The sequence below is a fragment of the Panthera uncia genome, chromosome F1 (genome assembly GCF_023721935.1).
Source record: "Panthera uncia isolate 11264 chromosome F1, Puncia_PCG_1.0, whole genome shotgun sequence".
NCBI classification, from domain to species: domain Eukaryota; kingdom Metazoa; phylum Chordata; class Mammalia; order Carnivora; family Felidae; genus Panthera; species Panthera uncia.
Window position 1 is genome coordinate 40,928,946 of NC_064813.1, and position 21,263 is coordinate 40,950,208.

The window sequence follows — 21,263 nt, forward strand, 5'->3', positions numbered from 1 at the left end:
TTCTCTCTGGAACATGTCTGGAATATGGGTGCACACTCGTACAGGTTTATAAGCATATGTGCTAGAGGGGAGCATGCTGGTAATCAAGGACTGCATACCGTCTGACTTTGCCGCTTCGCTTTTGTGTTCTCTTTTCAATCAATGTGAATAATAGGGCTTCTCTTAATACCTATAAGTCCACAGTACTTACTAGAATGGTAGCACCTCTTAGCGGTGTGTGTCTGTGTCTGTGGGGGAGGTGACAAAACGAGGGAACATGTGCCTCAAGGGGATGGCCACAGATGGGAGTCCAAAAGCCTCTCCTGTTCTCCTAAAGCCCCTGGAACTTCCAATCGGGACAACTGGTCCGGCTGTCTCCTAGCTTCCTAGCGTGGAGCAGAGACCTTGAGCAGAGAGCATATTCTTCCGGGCCTTTGTGTGTGAGCCAGTGGATGGATGCTAACTCTGTTTTAGAATCATCACCAGTAGTTACATGTTAATGTGAGAGGAAAGTTCTGTCAGCCCCAGGGACCGTTTGAATGTCTGTGTTCTCAGAGCTGGAGCCTGCAACATCCTTGGGAGGAGGCGGTGAGGTGTTAGATCTAGGTTAGCTTACCCTGGGGACAGAGCAGCAGCCAGTGGCCACCTGTGACCACCTTGTCCCGGTTTGCCCATTTTGAGACTGAAGGTATCACACACACACACACCCTCCCCTCCGCATCCTGGGCAAAGTGGGGAGATTGGTCACCCTGGCTGGATCTCATACTTGGGCAGAACAGGAAGTGGAGGGTCTTTATTTAGGTCTTTCAACTGCCTTCTTCTGTCCCTCACTTCTTCCCCTTTTTGCCCACCTGCTCATCCTACTCGTATCTCCTTCCCAGGTCTGTCTGGGAACCCTGCGGACCTGGAGAAACGTAAGCACGTGTTCGGACAGAACTTTATCCCCCCCAAAAAGCCCAAGACCTTCTTAGAACTAGTGTGGGAAGCCCTTCAAGATGTCACACTCATCATCCTGGAGATTGCAGCCATCATCTCCCTCGTCCTGTCCTTCTATCGGCCCCCCGGTGAAGAAAATGAACGTGAGTGTCCACAGCAGCCCAGCGCGGCTCTGATCGGCGTTCTTTCCAGCACGTCCAATAAGCACTGGTCTTAGCAGTTGGCAGGGTGTAGCTTAAAAGTTCGGGGGGGGGGGGGGCAGGGCTCTCCAAAGAAAACCAGCAAGTAGCTAGTAAGCTGTTCTTCCAACCCATCCTGATTCCAGGGTCTCCCTCCCCTTCTCCTATCAAATCCTCATGCAGAGTATCAGGAGTCCTCTACCCTCACCCAACCAACAAAACCTGCTTCTCCCAGTGCCTCCCGCCAGCTATTTGGCATCATGGGAAAGAGCAGCGACCTGGAGCCTGACCACGTTAGGAATCATAAGTTCTGCACATGCAACTGGCCAGTCATTGGCAATGACATGTTTCGTGCTATCTAGCACGCAAATAATTCTATTGGCAACGAGACGGTGCCCAATCGTGCCATCCTCCAGTACCCTCAGAGGATGGCTCTACTACCCAAGGGTTTTATTTTCTATTATTCTCCTTCCCTGACTTGCCGTTCTGGGGATTGTGGAGACACTACTTCCGTTTTGAATGTTAACAAAAGGCCCCCAGGTGACCCTTCCACTCTCTCCTTTCCCTGGGCTAGAGTGTGGTCTACCCGTAAGTAGCCCGGAAGACGAAGGAGAGGCAGAAGCCGGCTGGATTGAGGGGGCAGCCATCCTGTTCTCCGTGATCATCGTGGTGCTGGTGACTGCCTTCAATGATTGGAGCAAAGAGAAGCAATTCCGGGGGCTGCAGAACCGCATCGAAAAGGAACAGAAATTCTCCGTGATCCGAAATGGTCACATCATCCAGCTCCCCGTGGCTGAGATCGTGGTGGGTGACATCGCCCAAATCAAATACGGTGAGAACTCGTGCTTCTTGTACCTGTGGCACCCTCCCTATCTGAAGGCTAGGGCCTTTGGCATAGGGGGCTGGGAATCACCGAAGACCCAAAAAGATAAGACCGCAATCGTGTTAGCTTCTAGGTCAGGGGAAAGAGGTTGTGGAGAAGGATCTAAAGAAAGAAGAAACTCTCCCCAAAAAGTGTCAGACTTGTACCCTGTGTGTCTTAGAGTTAAAAATCCATAATGTTGAGGCCATGAGAAGTAACCGTTAATTCATAAGGAGTTGACAGGTTGTCAGAGATGAAGTCATCTTTCAGAGGCTCTCCAGGTACCCCCCTGGGCCATTGCCCTATGGGCAGGGTCCGTGGAAGCAGCCCTGAAATGGGGTTGGATGGTTCCTACCCTCTGCCAAGCTCTTTCCTCCCCTCTTTCCCTGTTGCCCTTTACCCTCTGTGCACTAGGTGACCTACTGCCCGCAGATGGGATCCTGATCCAGGGGAACGATCTCAAGATTGACGAGAGCTCTCTGACTGGGGAATCAGACCATGTCAAGAAGTCTGTGGAAAGGGACCCAATGCTGCTCTCAGGTATGGCCTCTGGCTGCTTCGGCCCCCATTCTACTTCCCATTCTACCTCCCCCAGCCAGCCAGGCTACGGAGACCTGCTCCAGGCCTCGCTCTCTCTTCTGGCCCTACCCCCTCTCCTTCCCCTAGCTTCATCTGGGGCAGCAGCATATCGGTGGGTTGAATACAGGGTTATCGGGCAACCTAAAAAAGGTTCTCTACAGCAAGTGCTCTAGGAGCCTTGGTAGGGCGCTGCTGGTGAGGGTGGGGGTGGGGGAAGGAGTCTTACCCTAAAGCAGTCAGACGCACTTTTCTCCTTACCCCCCAATCTGCTTGGTCTATTTGATTTGATTTGATTATTATTTTTTAACTGTACATATATTTATTGAAAAGAATCCATGTGCAGTTGAAACCCGTGTTGTTCAAGGGTCAACCATATTAGCTAAAGCTGGGAGCAACAGTACTTGGGTGAGTAAAGATAACCAGCGTTCTAGAACAGTGATTCTCAACCTTGGCTACCCATTGGAATCAGCTGGAGTGCTTGGTCTATTTTAAATGGGCCCAGCTCTTGACCTTTTCCCACTATCTGCCGAGCGGATCATTATCCGTGGGGAAGGAAGGAAGAGGGACTGTTGTTTTCTAAGTTTGCGTTCCACACCAAAGCCTGGCTAGGTATAAAAAACAACACTCCTCCCACCTTCTCCTTTGTCACATAGGGACCCATGTCATGGAAGGTTCTGGCCGGATGGTAGTGACGGCTGTGGGTATCAACTCTCAGACTGGAATCATCTTTACCCTTTTGGGAGCCAGCGAGGGAGAAGAGGAGGAGAAGAAGAAAAAAGGTAAGGGGCATTTGAGATGAGATTCTGTTCCCACCCGTGCCCGTGGACAAAGCGGGAGGCAAGAGAACAGACCCGGATGGAACATCTGCGTGGAAGAAGCTGCTGGATGAAGAGCACAGATATCTGAATGTCTTGCCGAGATGAAGATGTCAAGCCTGGCTCCCCAGGGTGCTCTGATGAAAACCAAGTCAGGTCACCTCTGAGGCTCAACTCCCGTGTCTGTTAATGGCTGTGCAGGGGCAAGATGTAAAGCTTGCCCCACGGGAGCTGGCTAGGTGCTCCGGCCCCAGATGCCCTCCGTGCAACCCCCCAACCCTTCTTCCGCAAACGTGGGGGATTAAATGACCCGTCAAGGCTGAGGGTAAACTGCCAAAACCGTGGGCTGTCAGGGGAAGAGAGACCCAGCTAGGAGAGTGAGAACAGAGAGGTAATGTCTCCCCCCAGAGTTAGTCCTGTCTCTGCCATTCACGTGCTCCTGAAGGGAGGAAACACAGAGGGTGAATGAAGAAGAGATACTAAAAAGAAGTCTTCCCCTTTCCCTAGGCATTCCTTCTTTCCTTGGAGGAGGGAAGGATTTCTGTCCCTTGGCTAGAGGACCATCTCAGGCTGTTTCGTGGAGGGCGGGTTATCAAAAGGAAATGAAACACGTTCCCCCAGGAGCTAGACTAGTGGTTTTTGCAGCTACCTGCAAATGAGTAAGGAGGAAGCTTGCCTGGTGCCGACGAATTGACACGGAGACCCCTTTCAGAGCCTTCGCCATTAGGCAGAAACCGTTCCAGCCTCTCACTTTCTCACCCCCACCCCATTTCTCCCAGCGATGTGACTCAGGCCGGGAGCAGCCTCCCAGCAGCGGCCTGGGCTCCGCGAGAACGCAGCTCAGGTGTGGGTGTGCACTCACCTGCACGAGTGGCTGGTCTGCACCCCCAGGATTCAGGAGAGCCCCTCGTGAGCATGGATGTGAGCAGAGACGTGAACTTCCTTTATAGTCCCTTCCCTGCCGCTCAGCCCCTTTGCTGTCGCCCTTTTGGGCTCTGAGCAGGACCAACAGATTGGATATCTGATCTCTTGATAGTCGCTCTGGGTCTCCACCCCACTTTTTTCTTTCTTGTTCAAACAGGTAAAAAACAAGGAGTCCCTGAAAATCGCAACAAAGGTAACCTCGCCACCCACTCATTTACCATCTCTACCTGCCCACACTCAAATCAGACCTTTCCAGGCCATCTGCCTTCTCCCTTTGTCCTCTCCATAAATCTGTTATCTGCTGCTGTGGCCTGGATGCCTCATCCTGAGGAAGGTGCAGAGATTTGGGGGCGGTCTCAGGAGGGGGTTCCCAATCCCAATCCAAAATGGGACAACAGCACCCTCTGCTGTTGTCTCATGGAATCTCCTGTCAAGGTTTCTCTTGGGGAGCGTGTGGGATGGATCAGCTCTTCTCTGGGCGCTGAACGCATTGCTTCATTGCCCTCGGCCAGATTTAAACGCCAAAGGTCATCGGTTTCCGGGCTGGAAGACTTCAGGGTCCTCACGGTGGAGGGAGATGGGGTGGGCAGTCCCTGCACCCTCCTCTTGCTAGCTGCCTCATCGGTGTCCTCTTCTGGTCTGGTCTTCTCTTCTAGTCTTCTCGGGGGTGCTTGGACAGAGCCTTTCTCTGTACCTCTCCCCACCTCTTTCTTTGTTCTCCCCTCAGTCTGTTTTCTTCCTCCCGATCTGGTGTGTGTTTCTTTTTTGGTGGCTGTGTCTACATCCCGTCTCTGTCTTGTTTGTGAGTCTGACAACAGAGACAGTATCTCAGGAAGGGCATCCTAAGCAAAAGGGCTGAGCTCCAACGGGGGTGAAGCTGGAGGGGTGCTGGGACCCAGCGAGAATGGCTCTCTTGAGACAGCCACTAGTGATTATTTTGCTCTTTGGACCCGTGTCATAGGAGTCTTCAGGAATAAAGTCATCCCATCGGAGAACCAGGGCTCCACAGAAATAATTCTTTAATTTTAGGTCTCTTTAACTCTTCTTTCGAAAGCAAAATGGGTTTATATGTCTGTCTTTATCCCTCTCATTCCAGAGGGTCCCTCATACCAGCTTCTTCCCTCTCCCCCCCAAAAGACTTACCCCTGTACCTCCCCACTCTGTGCCTCCCCACCTTCGTCAGACAGGGGAGAAAGGGCATTTCCTTCTGCTGTCATTCGACTGATATGAGGAGGAACTGGAAAACATCTTGTATTGGAGGGGGGGGGGGTCTGTGTTTCTCCCCTGACGGTCTATAGGAAGAGAGAGATGAACCATTTAACAGAGCAGACCGGGAGGGCCCTTACGCTCTAGAAACGTCTTCCAGCCTTCCCCGTCGGCCCCTTCCTGCAGTGAAGATTCACCATTCTAAGCACTGAATTCCAGGAGGGATGGTTGTTGGTAATAGCGCTTAGCGGCATGACTAATCCTCTTGCTGGAATAAGCCTGGCTTGGGGCTCTGAGGTGGTGCCAGGAAGCTGCCACTGAAGAGGAAACCCGTACCCCGAAAACACTCCCATTTCGTCTCCAGTTGTCAGAGTATCATTCCAAAGGCCCCAGTGGAGGGTGCAAGGCAAGTGCCCCGTCTGGCACGGGGTGAGAGTGGTCAGAATCGACATCGGGGGTCCGAGGTGGATTCCAGGAAGGAGACAGAGGAGTTGGGGTTCTCACGTGCTTGCCACTCGCTGCCGTCACCTTGCGCGCTCACCTGTCCTCTCTGTTGTGCGCACCCTAGCAAAAACTCAGGATGGGGTGGCTCTGGAAATCCAGCCACTCAACAGCCAGGAGGGGACCGACAACGAGGAGAAGGAGAAGAAGGCGGCCAAGCTGCCCAAAAAGGAGAAGTCGGTGCTGCAGGGCAAGCTGACGCGCTTGGCTGTTCAGATCGGGAAAGCTGGTGAGTAGGGCGGCGGCTTCTTGTTGTTCGTTAGTGCTGTTCTGGATCCTGGCCTCCCTGTCTCCCTTCTGTACCAACCGGGCCGGCAGAAAGAAGCCGAAACTTCCAAGGGGCTCGTGCAGCCCAGGGAGTAGGCCCCCTCTCCCTGCCACCCTCCGGCCACTCCCTGGGCCTTTTCAGGGAGAAGCGTGCGAGGGTTAAAGGCCCCGTGGTCTCTTGCCGCCAAGTGGGAAATAAAGAACTTCTGTCACACAGGGGAGATTTACTTCAGGGAGACGGAAGACTGGTAACCACCCACCTGTTTCGTGTATTGACTTATACATTCCTTAAGGGCAGAGAAGGCTCCTGTTTCCTGGAGGCAGTTCCCGAGTGTGGTCCTAGCATCTGGCCAGGCACAGGACAGTAAATTCAGAGTAAGGACTGGAGGAAAAAGGAAACCTGTGGTTGGAGAGGCTCTTTCCAGACTGCCTCTACATTCTCCCTCTACCTTCTGTTGGGGGTTAAGGGGGGGGGGGGGGGGGGGGGGCTGGAGGAGGAAACAGAAGGAATATTGTGCCTTCAGTGGTAGAGCCCTCCAGGTACGGTCTTGTCCCACTGTTTAATTATCTCCTGTCCCCACCCCTCTCTTTACCACAATCAAAGGCTAGACCAGTACGTTCTGTGTGGACAATTCACCTGGAACCTGGTTAAAGCGCAGATTCTGAGTCAGGAGGTCGGGGCCTGAGAGTCTGCATCTCTGACAAGCCCCCAGGCGATGCCAGTGCCGCCGATGGGCTGACCACACACTGGGGAGCCAGAAGCTTTGCGGTCCGCTACCGGAGCCATTAACCCTGTGTGGTTGTTCCCGCTTACATCGACCGACAATCAAATACAGTTAAACATTCGGTTCCTCGGTCACATCAGCCTGAGTTCAGTTGGTCAATGTCCACACTCAGGTCGTGGCTACCTTATGGGACAGCGCACGCAGTGAACGTTTGAAGCATCGCAGAGAGTTCTGCTGGACCGCATTAGTCTAGCCCTATCCTTTCAGTTCTAGTACCCGGCTGATTTTGACCACTGTGACATCTCTCGCGTATAAACTGTACACGGATGAGATGAATTGCGGGTGTGGAATCACGTTCCTGAGCCTGGCACATAGGTGTGAAACATTAAACAGACCCCGCCTAACCCCTTCTATTGTCCTCCGGATCCCTGCCCTGCTCTTTAGGGAGTGCGAGCTACCTGGTGGGCCGGCCACCGGGTCTCCTCTCTTGTTTTAGTTTACGTATCAAGCTAGGCCGGGAGTCGGGCGAGGCAATGTGCCACCCTGGGAGGGAGCACTTCCTTAAATTTTGGGCCCTACGCACCCAGGTTGCCTCACATCAGCCCTGACCCTGCTGAAGCAAAGCTCAAAAGAATATGCTTTTATTGGTATAATCACCTCTAGCCTTGCTCTGATTGTCTGGAATCATTAGGCCCTCAGGAAAAGCAAAGACCCAAACTAGACTGGGGTTTGAAGCAAAGCTCTTCCCAGATATTTTGCCACAGAGAGGTGCAGGGTGCCCGGATAGTGATTCCCTCAGCCTTCAGAGTGGCCAGACAGCACCCGGGCCAGGTGCTTTCTGACCTTGAAAAGATTCTTCCATTTACATCAGTGTTGTAGGATGACCAGCTGTCCCCGTTGGCTTGGGACTGTCTTGATTTTAGCTCTGAAAGTCCCACATCCCAGGGAACTGCACAGCCTCAGGCAAACCAGAATAGTTGGTCCCCCAGCCAGTGTCCATTCCAGAAAACTCTCTGTGGGGGAGGGGGTGAGGGGATAGGTGAAATAGGTGATGGGGATTAAAGAGTACACTTATCATGAACAAAATAAATAAATAAATAAAATTTAAAGATCATAATTTTGTTTTGATCTTCTTTAAAAAAAAAAAAAAACACCTCTCTGTGCCTTGATTTCCCCATGAAAGGGGATGATCATAGTAACTTACCTCACAGGGGTTTCGTGAGGATTAAATGGGTCAGTATACGTGAGGTGCTTACCTGGCCTATAGCAAGCACTATAGAAATATTTGCTTGTTGTAAACATACAAATTATTGTCATCTCCTATCTATGCCGTGTCAAGAGAAAGGTCAGGAAACACTGTTCTGAAAGTTAGTCATGCAGGTGACCTTAGGGACATCGCTGTGAACGAGTCATGAATTGATAGGGGAGAAACCCAAATTGATAAACTACTAGGAAGTAGGCAGATACAGTCACTACGTTATGAATTGTGGAAAGAGGGTAGGTCTGAGATAGAGTCATAAAATGCTGGGTTTTTGTTTTTTGGGGGTTTTTTGGTTTTTTTTTGTGTGTGTTTTGAGAGAGGGAGAGAGAGAAAGCACATGTGCACGCACACGGGAGGGGCAGAGAAAGAGGGAGAGAATCCTAAGCAGGCCCTTCACTCAGCGCAGAGCCTGACGTGGGGCTCGATCCCATGACCCTGGGATTATGACCTGAGCCAAAATCAAGAGTCAAACCCTCAACTGACTGAGCCACCCAGGCACCCCAATAAAATGCTGTTTTAGAAAACTAGACCTGCAACTACGTGGATGGAACTGGAGGGTATTATGCTAAGTGAAATTAGTCAGAGAAAGACAAAGATCGTATGACTTCACTCATATGAGGACTTTAAGAGACAAAACAGATGAACATAAGGGAAGGGAAACAAAAATAATATAAAAACAGGGAGGGGGGGACAAAACGGAAGAGACTCATAAATATGGAGAACAAACTGAGGGTTGCTGGAGGGGTTGTGGGAGGGGGGATGGGCTCAAGGGGGGAGGGGCCCTAAGGAGTCTACTCGCGAAATCAGTGCTGCACTCTCTGCTAACTAATTTGGATATGGATTTTAAAAAATATAAATATAAATAAAAAACAGAAAGTATTAGATGACCTTGCCCAAAAGAAAAAAGAAAGCTAGACCAACTCCTTGTTTATGAATGAGGAAACAGGCCCAGAGAGGGACAAAGCCACGAGTCCGGTTAGCGCAGGGCCGAGACTAGAGCCTGTGTCTGTGGGAGACAAAACCAGCGTCTTTTCCCCTGCACAGTAATGTATAAGCAGCAGAGAATGGATAGGGGATCTGGGTACGACTCCCTAGAGGGAGTGGTTCTAAACACTGGTAGCAAAGCCTCTAACTTCTGCCAGCCCACCTCTGGCTAGGGCCCCGGGAAGGCCCTGGAGCCTGGGTTCATGTGACTTGTTTCCCGGACAGGCCTCATCATGTCTGCCTTCACGGTTCTCATCCTGATCCTGTACTTTGTGATTGACAACTTCGTGATCCACCGCAGAGCGTGGCTGCCCGAGTGCACTCCCATCTACATCCAGTACTTTGTCAAGTTCTTCATCATCGGCATCACTGTGCTGGTGGTGGCTGTGCCAGAGGGGCTGCCGCTGGCTGTCACCATTTCCCTGGCCTACTCCGTGAAGGTGAGACGGGAACGAGGCTGGCTCTTCTTTCAGGACGGAGATGGGAAGGGAGGGCGCCGTGTAGCGTGGGGTGAAAGGCCGGGCCATCTCCACAGACCCTGCGTGGCACCTCGCAGGGGCAGAGGCCGCTGGCACTGCTCACAGGTGAAAGACCCTCTTGATCAGCCGCATCAGTGTTTCGGGAAGCCAGTGGAATCTAAAGAGGATTCGCAACAATGGTATCCTGCGTTTTTGTGCCAACAAGAGGATGAGAGGTGGAGACATGTTGGCTGAAACATGGCCTTTGACCTGTATTCGGTCCCCTCTCAAGTCTGCTCTCATCTCCTTTGTAGAAAATGATGAAAGACAATAACCTGGTGCGGCACCTGGATGCTTGTGAGACAATGGGCAACGCCACAGCCATTTGCTCTGATAAGACCGGCACGTTGACCATGAACCGCATGACCGTGGTACAGGCTTATATTGGAGACACCCATTACCATCAGATCCCGAGCCCTGATGTCCTCCTGCCCAAGGTCCTGGACCTTATTGTCAATGCCATTTCTATCAACAGTGCCTATACCTCCAAGATTCTGGTAAGCTCTCCCTTTGCCTGGACACTTCGAACGGGGTGGTTGGAAGGGACCGTCAATCTTCTCTGGACAGAGCAATTTTCTCTTGTTTGTTCTGCCTGAATTGCCATCCCCCGTCACGTTTCCTACTCCTCACTGAACGTGTTTGGCGTGACTAGGGAATGATCCGTGGGAGGAGAGTGGAGGTGGGGAGGCAGGTAGAAATCTACGGCCATGAAGCGCCCACCAGGCACCATCTGAGGGCGGAATCTCTGGAAGAGACCTCGTGCTGGTAGCGGAATTGGGCTTACCAGGAGGAAAGTACACATTGCCCAGAAACTCAGAGAGGGGGTTAGAATGAGACCCGCACAGGGTGAGATACCAGCACCGCCCCCAGGGTAAACTGAGCCCCGGATGGCCCAGCGACCACAGTCGCCACTGCCCACCGCCCGCTTACCCTTGGGAAGAAAACGCATGAAAGTTTTGTCCTTTCCTTCCTCAGCTCTCTCCCTAGTCGAGGTCCGTTACTCAAATGCCACGTATGATTTTTCTCTCAGCCTCCGGAGAAGGAGGGAGGTCTGCCGCGGCAGGTGGGCAGCAAGACCGAATGTGCTCTGCTGGGCTTTGTCACAGACCTGAAGCAGGATTACCATGCGGTGCGCAATGAGGTGCCCGAGGAGAAGCTCTACAAGGTGTATACCTTCAACTCGGTGCGCAAATCCATGAGCACGGTCATCGAGAAGCCCAGCGGGGGCTACCGCATGTACAGCAAGGGCGCCTCGGAGATCATCTTGCGCAAGTGAGCACTTCCTTCCCCCGCTTCTCCTTCCCTGCGAAATCCTCCCCTCCCCCCCCCCCCCCCCCCAGGAAGGTCCGGGCAACCCACGCCGTGCTGAGCCCCGCCGAATGATACGTGAGCCGCGCTTCGGGGCGGTGACCGCAGAACCCATATCTGAGCGCTTGCTCGGGCCACGCAGTTTTCACGTGCCTTCGGGTGGCCTGTTGCGTTTAATCTTCACAGCTCAGTGCAGCAGATACTGTTGTTATCCCCCCTTTACGGATGAGAAAACAGAGGTCCCGGGAGGTGAAGTAACTTGCTCAAGGTGATAACAGCTAAGGGTGGCACAGCCAGGATTCAGACCGCAATGATCCAAACTCTCGTTTGCTAGCCTGAAAACAGAGATTAATGCCCATGGGGTTCCTATGATTAAATGGTTCAGTGTAACTTTGGCCTACGTCAGAGACGTTGCGAGTTCGGATCTAGATCGCCACAACAGAGTGAGGCAAATGAATCTTTTTGATTCCCCAGGGCATTTACAGCTCATGCTTACCCTAGACTGGAGTCTATTGAGGGTGCCATAGCATGATGTATATATATAAAAAAAAATAATAACATACTTTATTTTATAAATACTTTATTGCTAAAAAAATGCTAACCATCATCTGAGCTTTAGTGATCATAATCTTTTTTTTTTATTTTTTTTCACGTTTATTGATTTATTTTGAGACAGAGAGAGTGTGTGTGCACGCATGCATGCATGAGTCAGGGAGGGGCAGAGAGAGAGGGAGAGAAAAAATCCCAAGCGGGCTCTGCGCAGAGCCTGACGCAGGACTCAATCCCATGAACCGTGAGCTCATGACCTGAGCCGAAATTAAGAGTCAGATGCTTAACTGACTGAGCCACCCAGGCGCCCCTAGTGATCATAATGTTTCTGCTGGTGGAGGGTCTTTCCTCGATGTTGATGACCGCTGACTGATCAGGGCGGTGGGTGCTGAAGGTTGGGGTGGCTGTGGCAGTTTCTTAAAATAAGACAGTGAAGTGTGCCGCATAGATTGGCTCTTTTCATGAACAATTTCTCTATAGCATGAGATGCTATATAGAGATGCTATTTGATAGCATTTTACCCACAGTAAAACTTCTTTCAGAATTAGAGTTACTTCCCCTCAAACCCTGCCACTGCTTTATCAACTAAGCTTATGTACTATTCTGAATCCTTTATTGTCATTCAACGATCTTCACGGCATCTTCATCAAGAGTAGGTTCCATCTCAAGAAATTTTCTTTGCTCATCCGCTAGAAGCAACTCCTCATCTGTCCGTGTTTGATCGCGAGATCACAGTCATTCAGTCCCATCTTCAGGCTCCACTGCTCCTTCCATTTCTCTTGCTCTTTCCACCACATCTGCAATGAATTCCTCCCCTAAAGTCTCGAACCCTGAGGGTCAAAGTCATCCATGAGGGTTGGAATCAATTGCTTCCAACCTGCTGTTCATGTTGATAGGCAGGCCTCTTCCCATAAATCATGAATGTTCTTAATGGCATTTGGAAGGAGGTTTCCATTTACTTTGCCCAGATCCACCAGAGGAATCTCTATCGATAACCTTACAAAATGTGTTTCTTAAATAATAAGCCTTGAAAGTCGAAATTACTCCTTGATTCGTGGGCTGCAGAATGGATGTTGTGTTAGCAGGCATGAAAACAACATTAATCTCGTTGGACATCCCCATCAGAGTTCCTGGGTGACCAGGTGTATTGTCAATGAGCAGTCATATTTTCAAAGGAGTCTTTTGCAGCTCTCAACGGTGGACTTAAAATATTCAGTAAGCCTTGTCATAAACAGATGTGCTGCCATCCAAGCTTTGTTGTTCCGTTTAGAGAGCACAGACAGAGTAGATTTAGCATAATTCTTCAGGGCCCTGGGATTTTCAGAATGGTAAGCGAGCATTGGCCTCAATGTAAAGTCACCAGCTGCATTAGCCACTAACGAGCAAGTAAAGCTGTCCTTTGAAACTTTGGAACCCAGGCACTGACTTCTCTCTAGCTGTGAAAGTCCTGGAATGCATCTTCTTACAGTATGAGGCTGTTGCGTCTACAAGGAAAAGCTGCTGTTCAGCGTAGCCACCTTCGTTAACCATCTGAGCTAGTCCTTCTGGAGAACTCGCTGCATGTGGCTGTCTAGTTTTCCCAACACCGTTAGTCTACATCAGCACTTCCATTTTTATATCATGGAGATCTCCGCTTTCCTTAGACCTCATGACCCAACCTCTGCTGTCTTCAGACTTTTCTTCTGCAGCTTTTTCACCTCTCTTAGCCTTGATAAAATTTAAGAGAGTTAGGGCCTTGCTCTGGATTCGGCTTTGGTTTATGGGGCCGTTGTGGCTGGTTTCGTCTTCTATCCAGACCGTTCAAACTTGCTCCATATCAGCAATAAGGCTGTTTCACGCGCGTACCACTTGGGTTTCGCGGAAACAGTACTTTTCGTTTCTTCTGAGAACCTTTCCTTTGCGTTCACAGCTTGGCTATTTGGCACAAGAGGCCTAACATTCAGCCTCTCTCGGCTTTCCACCTGCCTTCCTCATCAAGCCTAATCATTTCTAGGTTCTGATTTAAAGTGAGAGATGTGCACCCCTCCCTTTCACTTGAGCACTTAGAGGCCACTGTAGAGTTATCAGTGGCCTAATTTCAATATTGTTGTCTCTCAGGGGATAGGGAGAGAGAAGGGGAAAGAGCTGGGCAGTGGAGTCAGAACACACACAACATTATCGATTAAATTTGCTGTCTTACATGCGCGCGACTCTTAATGTCCCAAAACAATTACAACAGTAACATCAAAGCTCACTGGTCACAGATCACCATAGCAAATATAATAATAACGAAAAGGTTTAAAGCATTGTGAAACTTACCCAAACGTAACTCAGAGACAGGAAGTGGGCAAATGCCGTTAGAAAATTGGTGCCAACAGACTTGCTGGATGCAGGGTTGCTACAAACCTTCAGTTTGTAAAAAACAAACAATGAGCACATTCCCGTGGAACACGCCCTATGCACTGAGTACTATCCTAGGTCACGGGAATTAAAACTGTCTCTCCACCTTTGAGAAGTTCAAAAGAGCAGGTGATCCCCAAAAGACTTCACATATGAGTAGGGACAGATGGTAGGGGGGAACCGCACCTTCCGCTTACGTGGACCTTATCCACCTACACACCTCCCCACCTTGGAAGAAGGGACTCAGCTGGGGGAGAGGGATGAGAGATTTCTGGCCTCAGAACGGTGTCTGGCCTCAGAACAGTTGCCAGAATGTCTGCAGGTGACCGTAGAGACATATTGGGTGAGACGGGGTGCCGCTTCCTGACCGTGTGCCTCCCCAGGTGCAACCGAATCCTGGACAAGAAAGGGGAAGTGGTGCCATTCAAGAGCAAGGACCGAGATGAGATAGTGCGCACTGTCATCGAGCCCATGGCCTGCGAGGGCCTCCGAACTATCTGCATAGCTTACCGGGATTTCAATGACGGAGAGCCCCCGTGGGACAACGAGAGTGAGATCCTCACCGAACTGACCTGCGTCGCGGTGGTGGGCATTGAGGACCCCGTGCGCCCAGAGGTGAGGCTTTGGCTTGGCCAAAGGGTAAGAAAACGTGAACGGAAGTCTTCCAACAGCCCCTGGCGCGTGTGCAAGCTGAGCATGGTCCAATGGGAAGCCACCCAGGAGTCACAGGAACTGGGGTACTGGTTCCATTTCTAGCTGTGACCCCAGGCGTGTTACCTAACAGCTTCTCACTTGCAGGGATAGATGTTCCCAGGCTTCCAGCTTCACAAAACTGCTTTAGAGTGCTGAACTGCTAGAAGGTGCCATTCTGATGGTTAATGCCGTCTGAGGGGTGAGAAGTATAGGTTTCATTGAGCTTATGATTTGATACCTAGAACAGCCAGGAGGCTGAGTTAACTGGGACACCATCCCCGCCTCCAGCCGCCTTCTTTCAAGCAACACATTCTTGTTGAGCGCCCCTAGGGTAGCTGAACACTATTCTAGACGCTAAGGCATCGGAAAAAGTCTCTGCTCGAAAGAAATTCAGACAGATGGACTGTTAGTTGTCAAGGCCCCCAGGCAGGAGAGGGCAGCATGCATTGGGGAAACTGCAAAGAACTGATATGGTTGGAGTATGGGCCAGGGGGGTGGAGAATGGCAAAAAAACGTCTGCTGGGGAGGAAGACAGTGGCCAGATCTCAAAGGGCTGTGTATATGCCCTGCTAAGGAGTCTAGATCGCAGGGAGAGTAAGCTTTCACACCCAGCTCCTGAAGCAAATTTCCTCTTCAACTCAAGTTACACTAAAAGGCAAATCCAAATGTAGTACCGTGGGTAGGACAGAAGTGAGGTGACACCGGACAATATAAAAATGACCGGACGTAGCCAGTGCCCCGTGGCACTGCTCCTGGGGTACCTGTCTCCTGTGTACAGTGAAGGGACCCTGAACGGGGACAGCCTAGCAGGCCTCACCACCCCACCTCCTCCTTTCCCCTTGCCTTACTCTCCATAGGTCCCAGACGCTATCGCCAAATGCAAACAAGCTGGCATCACTGTCAGAATGGTGACCGGTGACAACATCAACACAGCCCGGGCCATCGCCACCAAATGTGGCATTGTCACACCTGGGGATGACTTCTTGTGCTTAGAAGGCAAAGAGTTCAACCGACTTATCCGCAACGAGAAGGGCGAGGTGGGTCGCGGCCGGGGAGCCTGGGTCTCGTGTGGCGCAGCTGGGACGCGCGGGAGAAAGCGGCTGGCTTTTGTTGTGGTGGTCGTGTGTTTGTTTTTGTTTGGTTTTTGTTTTTTGGAAGATCTAATCGGCTTTATTAAATGGTTTCATGAATCGGGCAGCAGCCCATAGAGGAGGGAGGGGAAGCTGTGAGGAGTTGTACCGCCAAGTGGGTGGTTTTTAAACTAAAATCTATTCATAGCGAGACGTTCCTTCTACCAAAGCTGCTCAGGGGGTAAAACTGCGAGTTTCCTGTCTCCTCGTTATCTTCATTCATAAGCTAACTTTTGAGACAGCCTCGCTAACTTTTCGCGTCTTCCCGATTTTTTTCAGTCAAGGAGTGATTTTGTACTGATTTCCCTCCATCCTCACCCTCCTGTGTCACCACCCCGTGACTAATGCTGGCACAGGTTTGTAAGAGGATGTGGTCTGGGTGTGAAGCAGACCAGAGCTTCCTGGTCTACATAGAAACCACACCTAAGACCTTAGAAGCACGTTAGCCCCTGGAGCCAACAGCTAACCCCTGCCCACCTCCTGTCAAGGCTCCAAGAAGTAGGGGATTGGCTCCCCAGTAGGGAACCGGGAGGAAAAAAAGAGACACGCGGAGCCTGAATGGTCACCATCAATGAATCTGCCCTTGGAGACTCAGCCGGATGTCTCATGTCCCGTGGAGGCCACGGTAGCAGCCGCCATGGGCCGTGGAATGCCAGCTCCCCCAGAATCTCAGAGCGTGGGGAGAAGTAAGCTTCTTCTGGATGACTATTCTGGGCTTGCCTGACCTGGTGTGGTCTCACGTTGGCAGGTAGAGCAAGAGAAGCTGGACAAGATCTGGCCTAAGCTTCGAGTCTTGGCGCGATCGTCCCCCACTGACAAGCACACCCTGGTAAAAGGTAAGCTTGGCTGCTGGCCAGGTACCTGGGGCAGAAGACGGCAGTCTGGGGCAGGGAAGACGAGGACCGTTGGCCAAAGCAACTCTCCCGTCCTGAACAGGAAGGTCCCAGGAGCGCTCTCCAGCTCGTGGGGGGAACAGACAGCTCAGCCAACATCTGTAGTCAACACATATAATAAAGTTGTTTTTAAACATCATGTCTTGGGGCGCCTGGGTGGCTCAGCCGGTTAAGCGTCCGACTTCGGCTCCGGTCACGATCTCGCGGTTCGTGGGTTCGAGCCCCGCGTTGGGCTCTGTGCTGACGGCTCAGAGCCTGGAGCCTCCTGCTTCGGGTTCTGTGTCTCCCTCTCTCTCTCTGCCCCTCCCTCACGGTGCTCTGTCTCTCTCTCACCGGTGAATAAATGTTTAAAAAAAAAATTTTTTTTTAATAAATAAATAAATAAATAAATAAAATAGACACCATACCTTATTCGACCAGGGCAGGTTAAATGATTCCCATTTTGCACATAAGGAAGTTCAAGGCTGGGAAGACGAGTAGCTTACCCAAATTGGCCAACTGGTAAATGCAAGTGGTACAGTTCAACCCCCAGGTCTCTGTCCTTAATTCAACCGGTGGCTTCTCCACCAAGCACCAGCTGCCTTAGGGCCCTTGGGCTGCCACAGGCTACCTTATAAAGACAGACTCGTAGGTCAAGGTGCCACCTGTGAAACAATCACAGCCCTGGGGTGATGCTGTAGAACCTCCAGCATAGAGAAGAAAGAAGGAAAGAACACAGTAGAAAGGGAGTTGGTCACACACACACACACACACTCGCACTTGGGCACCAGCCTGGACGCCAGAGAAAAGGCATCCAGGTATCACGTATGTGCATGTAGATGTGTGCACGTGTGTGCATGCTGGTGTCCCAACTCTGACCTCCCGATCTTTCTCCTGTCTTCTCCTTGGCCGGAAGAAGCCAGCCTCCTGGGAAGTATCGTTTTCTGCTTTAACTCTTCCCTCCTGTTGTTCTGCTTCCTCTTCCTGCTCAGGAAGCACATGGCCCTCGCTGGCTGAGATGGAATGGAAGGACGGCTGGGCTTCCCCAGCTGGCTTCGGGACCCTGCAAGGCGTTTCCTCTCTCTGGGTTTCAGTTTTCTCCTCTGGAGGGTGATGGGAGTGGCGTAGATGATCTGGATCCTCTCCAGCCTTCTGAGTCTATACCACCTGTGGCTTCAGGCTGGCTGTCACTGTGCCCTTTGCTCCTCCCTCTTCAAAGTGCTTTGCCTCCTGGCCTTGGAGGCTGAGACACTGCTCTCCTCCGACCACCAGAGGGCAGGAGTGCACTGTCTGCTCTCGTTGCCAGAGTGGCTGCCCAAGACCGGATCAGTCCACCTCACCTGGTCTTCACCCCTTCCTGTGGTTGTTTTCAGCTAGTAGCTGCACTTCTATTTGTAAATTACCTGTGTTTACATGCCTGCTGCCACATCGAAGGCTGGACGAGGTGCTCCTCTAGCCTTTCCTTACCTCAGATGCCTGCACAGAACAAGGCAAAGCAGTAGCAGCTTCTCAGGAACTGACAGATCTGTCAGGGCTCAGAAGGATGGTTACACTTTCAACATGCTATCAAGTGAGCTTGTAACCCACAACGTAAAGAAGAAAGGAAAGAAAGGGAGGTGGTAGCAGGGACCAGGGAGGAAAACCCCAAAAGCACCTTCGAGGGGAGCAGAGGACTGAGATGGCCCGTGTGGACTCACCGGGGTGTGTCTGTTTCTCCCAGGCATCATCGACAGCACTATTGGGGAACAGCGACAGGTGGTGGCTGTCACTGGCGACGGCACGAATGATGGGCCGGCCCTGAAGAAAGCAGATGTTGGCTTTGCCATGGTAAGCAGCTCAGTACACCGTCTGTCTACCTGCAAGCTGCCTTCTCCATCAGGAAGCCAGGACAGGCTTCTTTAGCCTGCCGCTTCCTGTGCCTCCACGTCCCACACTGCGCTCTTTTTTCTGACTCTGTCCTAACGACCCAGCCAGTGAAAGTATGTGTAGTGGGAGAGCCATCAAGTGTGAAGACTAGACGACACAGGCAGGGAAACCACGACGTATCAAGCACGTATTCTTCGCCAGCACTGTTCATCACTCTGCTTTACGCTCGTGAGGCCAAGCGCATCAGAAGCACTTGGAGAGTTTATTTAAAATCGCATATCCCAAGGTTCCACATTTGGGTATCTTGATTCAGTAGCACATGGGTGGGTCCCAGAAATGTTTGGCTTTTCCTAGCAGGCACACTGGTTCATTCTGACATTCCAGCAAATGTGGAAACCCCCGGATTGCAAATGTCATTCTCACACTCAAGTAGCTTATGATTGTAAGCCTCCCATATGTATTGCACTATTGGTGATTTTTTTAAGCCGTGGAAGGATATTCAAGAATAATCTGTGTTTGGGGTGCTCTCTTTAAAAGCAACCAAAAGGGACACCCGGGTGGCTCAGTCGGTTAAGCATCCGCCATCGGCTCGGGTCATGATCTCACGGTCCGTGGGTTCGAGCCCCGCGTCGGGCTCTGTGCTGACAGCTCAGGGCCTGGAGCCTGCTTTGGATTTTATGTCTCCCTCTCTCTGTGCCCCTCCCCTGTTTACTCACTCTCTCTCTCTCTCTCTCTCTCTCAAAAATAAGCATTAAAAAAAAACCACTTAACTTTTTTTAATACCATTATGAACTCATGGACTTAAGTATACTTGATGTGTTTTGATCCATTGCCCTTGTTGTTATTTTGACATTCACATTGACCCATCATTAGCCTCATGAATATTGCTGGGTCTTTAGATACAACGGCAATTGTCTTTAATACCTTACTTGGTTTCTGGCATGATAAAAGGTTCCAGAATCATCATGCATATTTCTCGTCCTGCCTGGAATCATCCATTTCTCAAAGGAGTCCTGCTTTTTGGTGAGAAATGGCATTTAGAGAACACAGTCTGCATGTCAGGGTGTTCCTGACTACTGAGTAATTCTTTGTTTCTAGATCTTTTCAATGGGCGAAGCGAGGAAATATATCTTTTATGCCTCTTTTTTTGTTTTTGTGTTTCTTTGTTTTAAAGTAAAATGCTTCATGAATCCATATTCGTATTTCCAATGCAAATTTAGAATTATAGAACTCTAACTTGCTAATTTTATTTAACTTCCTTGATTTTATATTTATATCTCTTAAGCTGAAAATTCTGATCCTAATGTCATTAACATAATCATAATTTGCTTTACCCTAAAATATAGGTGATAGTCTCAAAAGAGCAATAATAATACAATTACTCTACTACAAACAGTTCAAGATCTTTCTTACAGTTCTTTTTTTATCCTGGAGGTATATCCTACCAGGTTCTGCCATCAAGGGACTATGTCTTTCAAACTGTCGTTTGGAACTTTTTTTTTAATTTTTTTTTTAATGTTTATTTTTGAGAGACAGAAAGAGACAGTGTGAGCGGGGGAGGGGCAGAGAGAGAGAGAAAGACACAGAATCTGAAGAGGCTCCAGGCTCTGAGCTGTCAGCACAGAGCCCGACGTGGGGCTCGAACCCACGGACCGCGAGATCATGACCCGAGCCGAAGTCGGACGCTTAACCGACTGAGCCACCCAGGCGCCCCTGGAACATTTTTCCTTTGTGTAGTTGTGCTACCAGCTGGTTATACCAGTTCATTTATATCGTGTTGCTTTGCCTTTTGGAAATTGCTTTTTAAACTTAATTTCGTTTTATACTCATATAAAGTAGTTCTCTAGTTCTCAGGTCAAATATACAAAACAAGGTCTACACCAAGAAATCCAGCTTCTGCTCACTTCCACCCCGTTTCCTCCCCTCTTAACCCTAAGTAACTTACTTCTCTTGTTTTTGGTGTATCCTTTGTTTGCTCCTTTAAAACATAATCAAACACGTAATATGTTTGTGTCCCATTCTCTTAGCTGAGTGATATAATCTATACTACTATCTATGGTTATCTGTTTACACACCATACACTCTTTCTTCCGCATTGCTTTTTCACTTCATGTAACCTGGAGATTATTCCATAGTAGTAAGTACATAGAGTCCTCCTTCCTTTTTCTCCCCCTTTTTACAGCGCATGTTATGGCATTGTGTGGATTTATTAGAGAACTTTTTGATGGGGAAACCGACTGGTATAGTCTATGACAGGTATTTGTTTATTGCAATCCGAAAGGGAATATATTATTACCTGGTAAAGAGAACAAAATCATCTACTACTGGAAGCCCAATTAATGAATACACTCCTCTGTGGATTGTAGGATTTGCAAGACTTGGGATAGAAGTATGGGCCGGTGGTGTTAGGGATGGTTTTGCAAAGCAAGTAGGGCTTAATTGCAAGGACCATTGACAACCGATGAGATTTAAATGGATGAGGAAGGAGGATGTTCCAGGTTTAAGGAAATGGTGTAAGTAGAAGTCTATATTCAAGAAGCGAATAAGAGATTCAGAGAACTGTGAATAAACCAGCGGGTTTTGAGCAGAAAGATTAGATAGGAGTAGGCTGGAGAATGAATCCATCCGAGTTCACCTGTTGAGGGCTTTGACCGTCAGTCTAGAAGAGTTACTGTTTCTTTTTTTTTTTCTTTTTTTTCAACGTTTTTTTTTTTTTTTTTTTTTTTTTTT

At 50.0% G+C, this 21,263-nt stretch overlaps 2 protein-coding genes across 6 annotated transcripts in view; one reads left to right on the forward strand and one right to left on the reverse strand.

The window, feature by feature from the left end:
- ETNK2 (ethanolamine kinase 2) overlaps positions 1–21,263 on the reverse strand; it is a 407,034-nt gene that overhangs the window by 47,117 nt on the left and 338,654 nt on the right. The gene's annotated exons all lie outside the window — the stretch shown is intronic.
- The window catches only part of ATP2B4 (ATPase plasma membrane Ca2+ transporting 4), a 51,507-nt gene that overhangs the window by 11,221 nt on the left and 19,023 nt on the right, over positions 1–21,263 (forward strand). For 3 of the 5 annotated variants that reach the window (XM_049634414.1, XM_049634412.1, XM_049634410.1), the window contains exons 2-14: positions 861–1,058; positions 1,669–1,926; positions 2,371–2,496; positions 3,189–3,314; positions 4,432–4,467; positions 6,049–6,210; positions 9,444–9,658; positions 9,991–10,233; positions 10,767–11,008; positions 14,356–14,587; positions 15,523–15,702; positions 16,544–16,631; positions 18,388–18,494. In XM_049634414.1, coding sequence (XP_049490371.1) covers positions 861–1,058; positions 1,669–1,926; positions 2,371–2,496; positions 3,189–3,314; positions 4,432–4,467; positions 6,049–6,210; positions 9,444–9,658; positions 9,991–10,233; positions 10,767–11,008; positions 14,356–14,587; positions 15,523–15,702; positions 16,544–16,631; positions 18,388–18,494 — 2,213 coding nt within the window. The remainder of the gene's footprint in view (positions 1–860; positions 1,059–1,668; positions 1,927–2,370; positions 2,497–3,188; positions 3,315–4,431; positions 4,468–6,048; positions 6,211–9,443; positions 9,659–9,990; positions 10,234–10,766; positions 11,009–14,355; positions 14,588–15,522; positions 15,703–16,543; positions 16,632–18,387; positions 18,495–21,263) is intronic. The other 2 variants (XM_049634413.1, XM_049634411.1) reach the window with 1 other exon arrangement.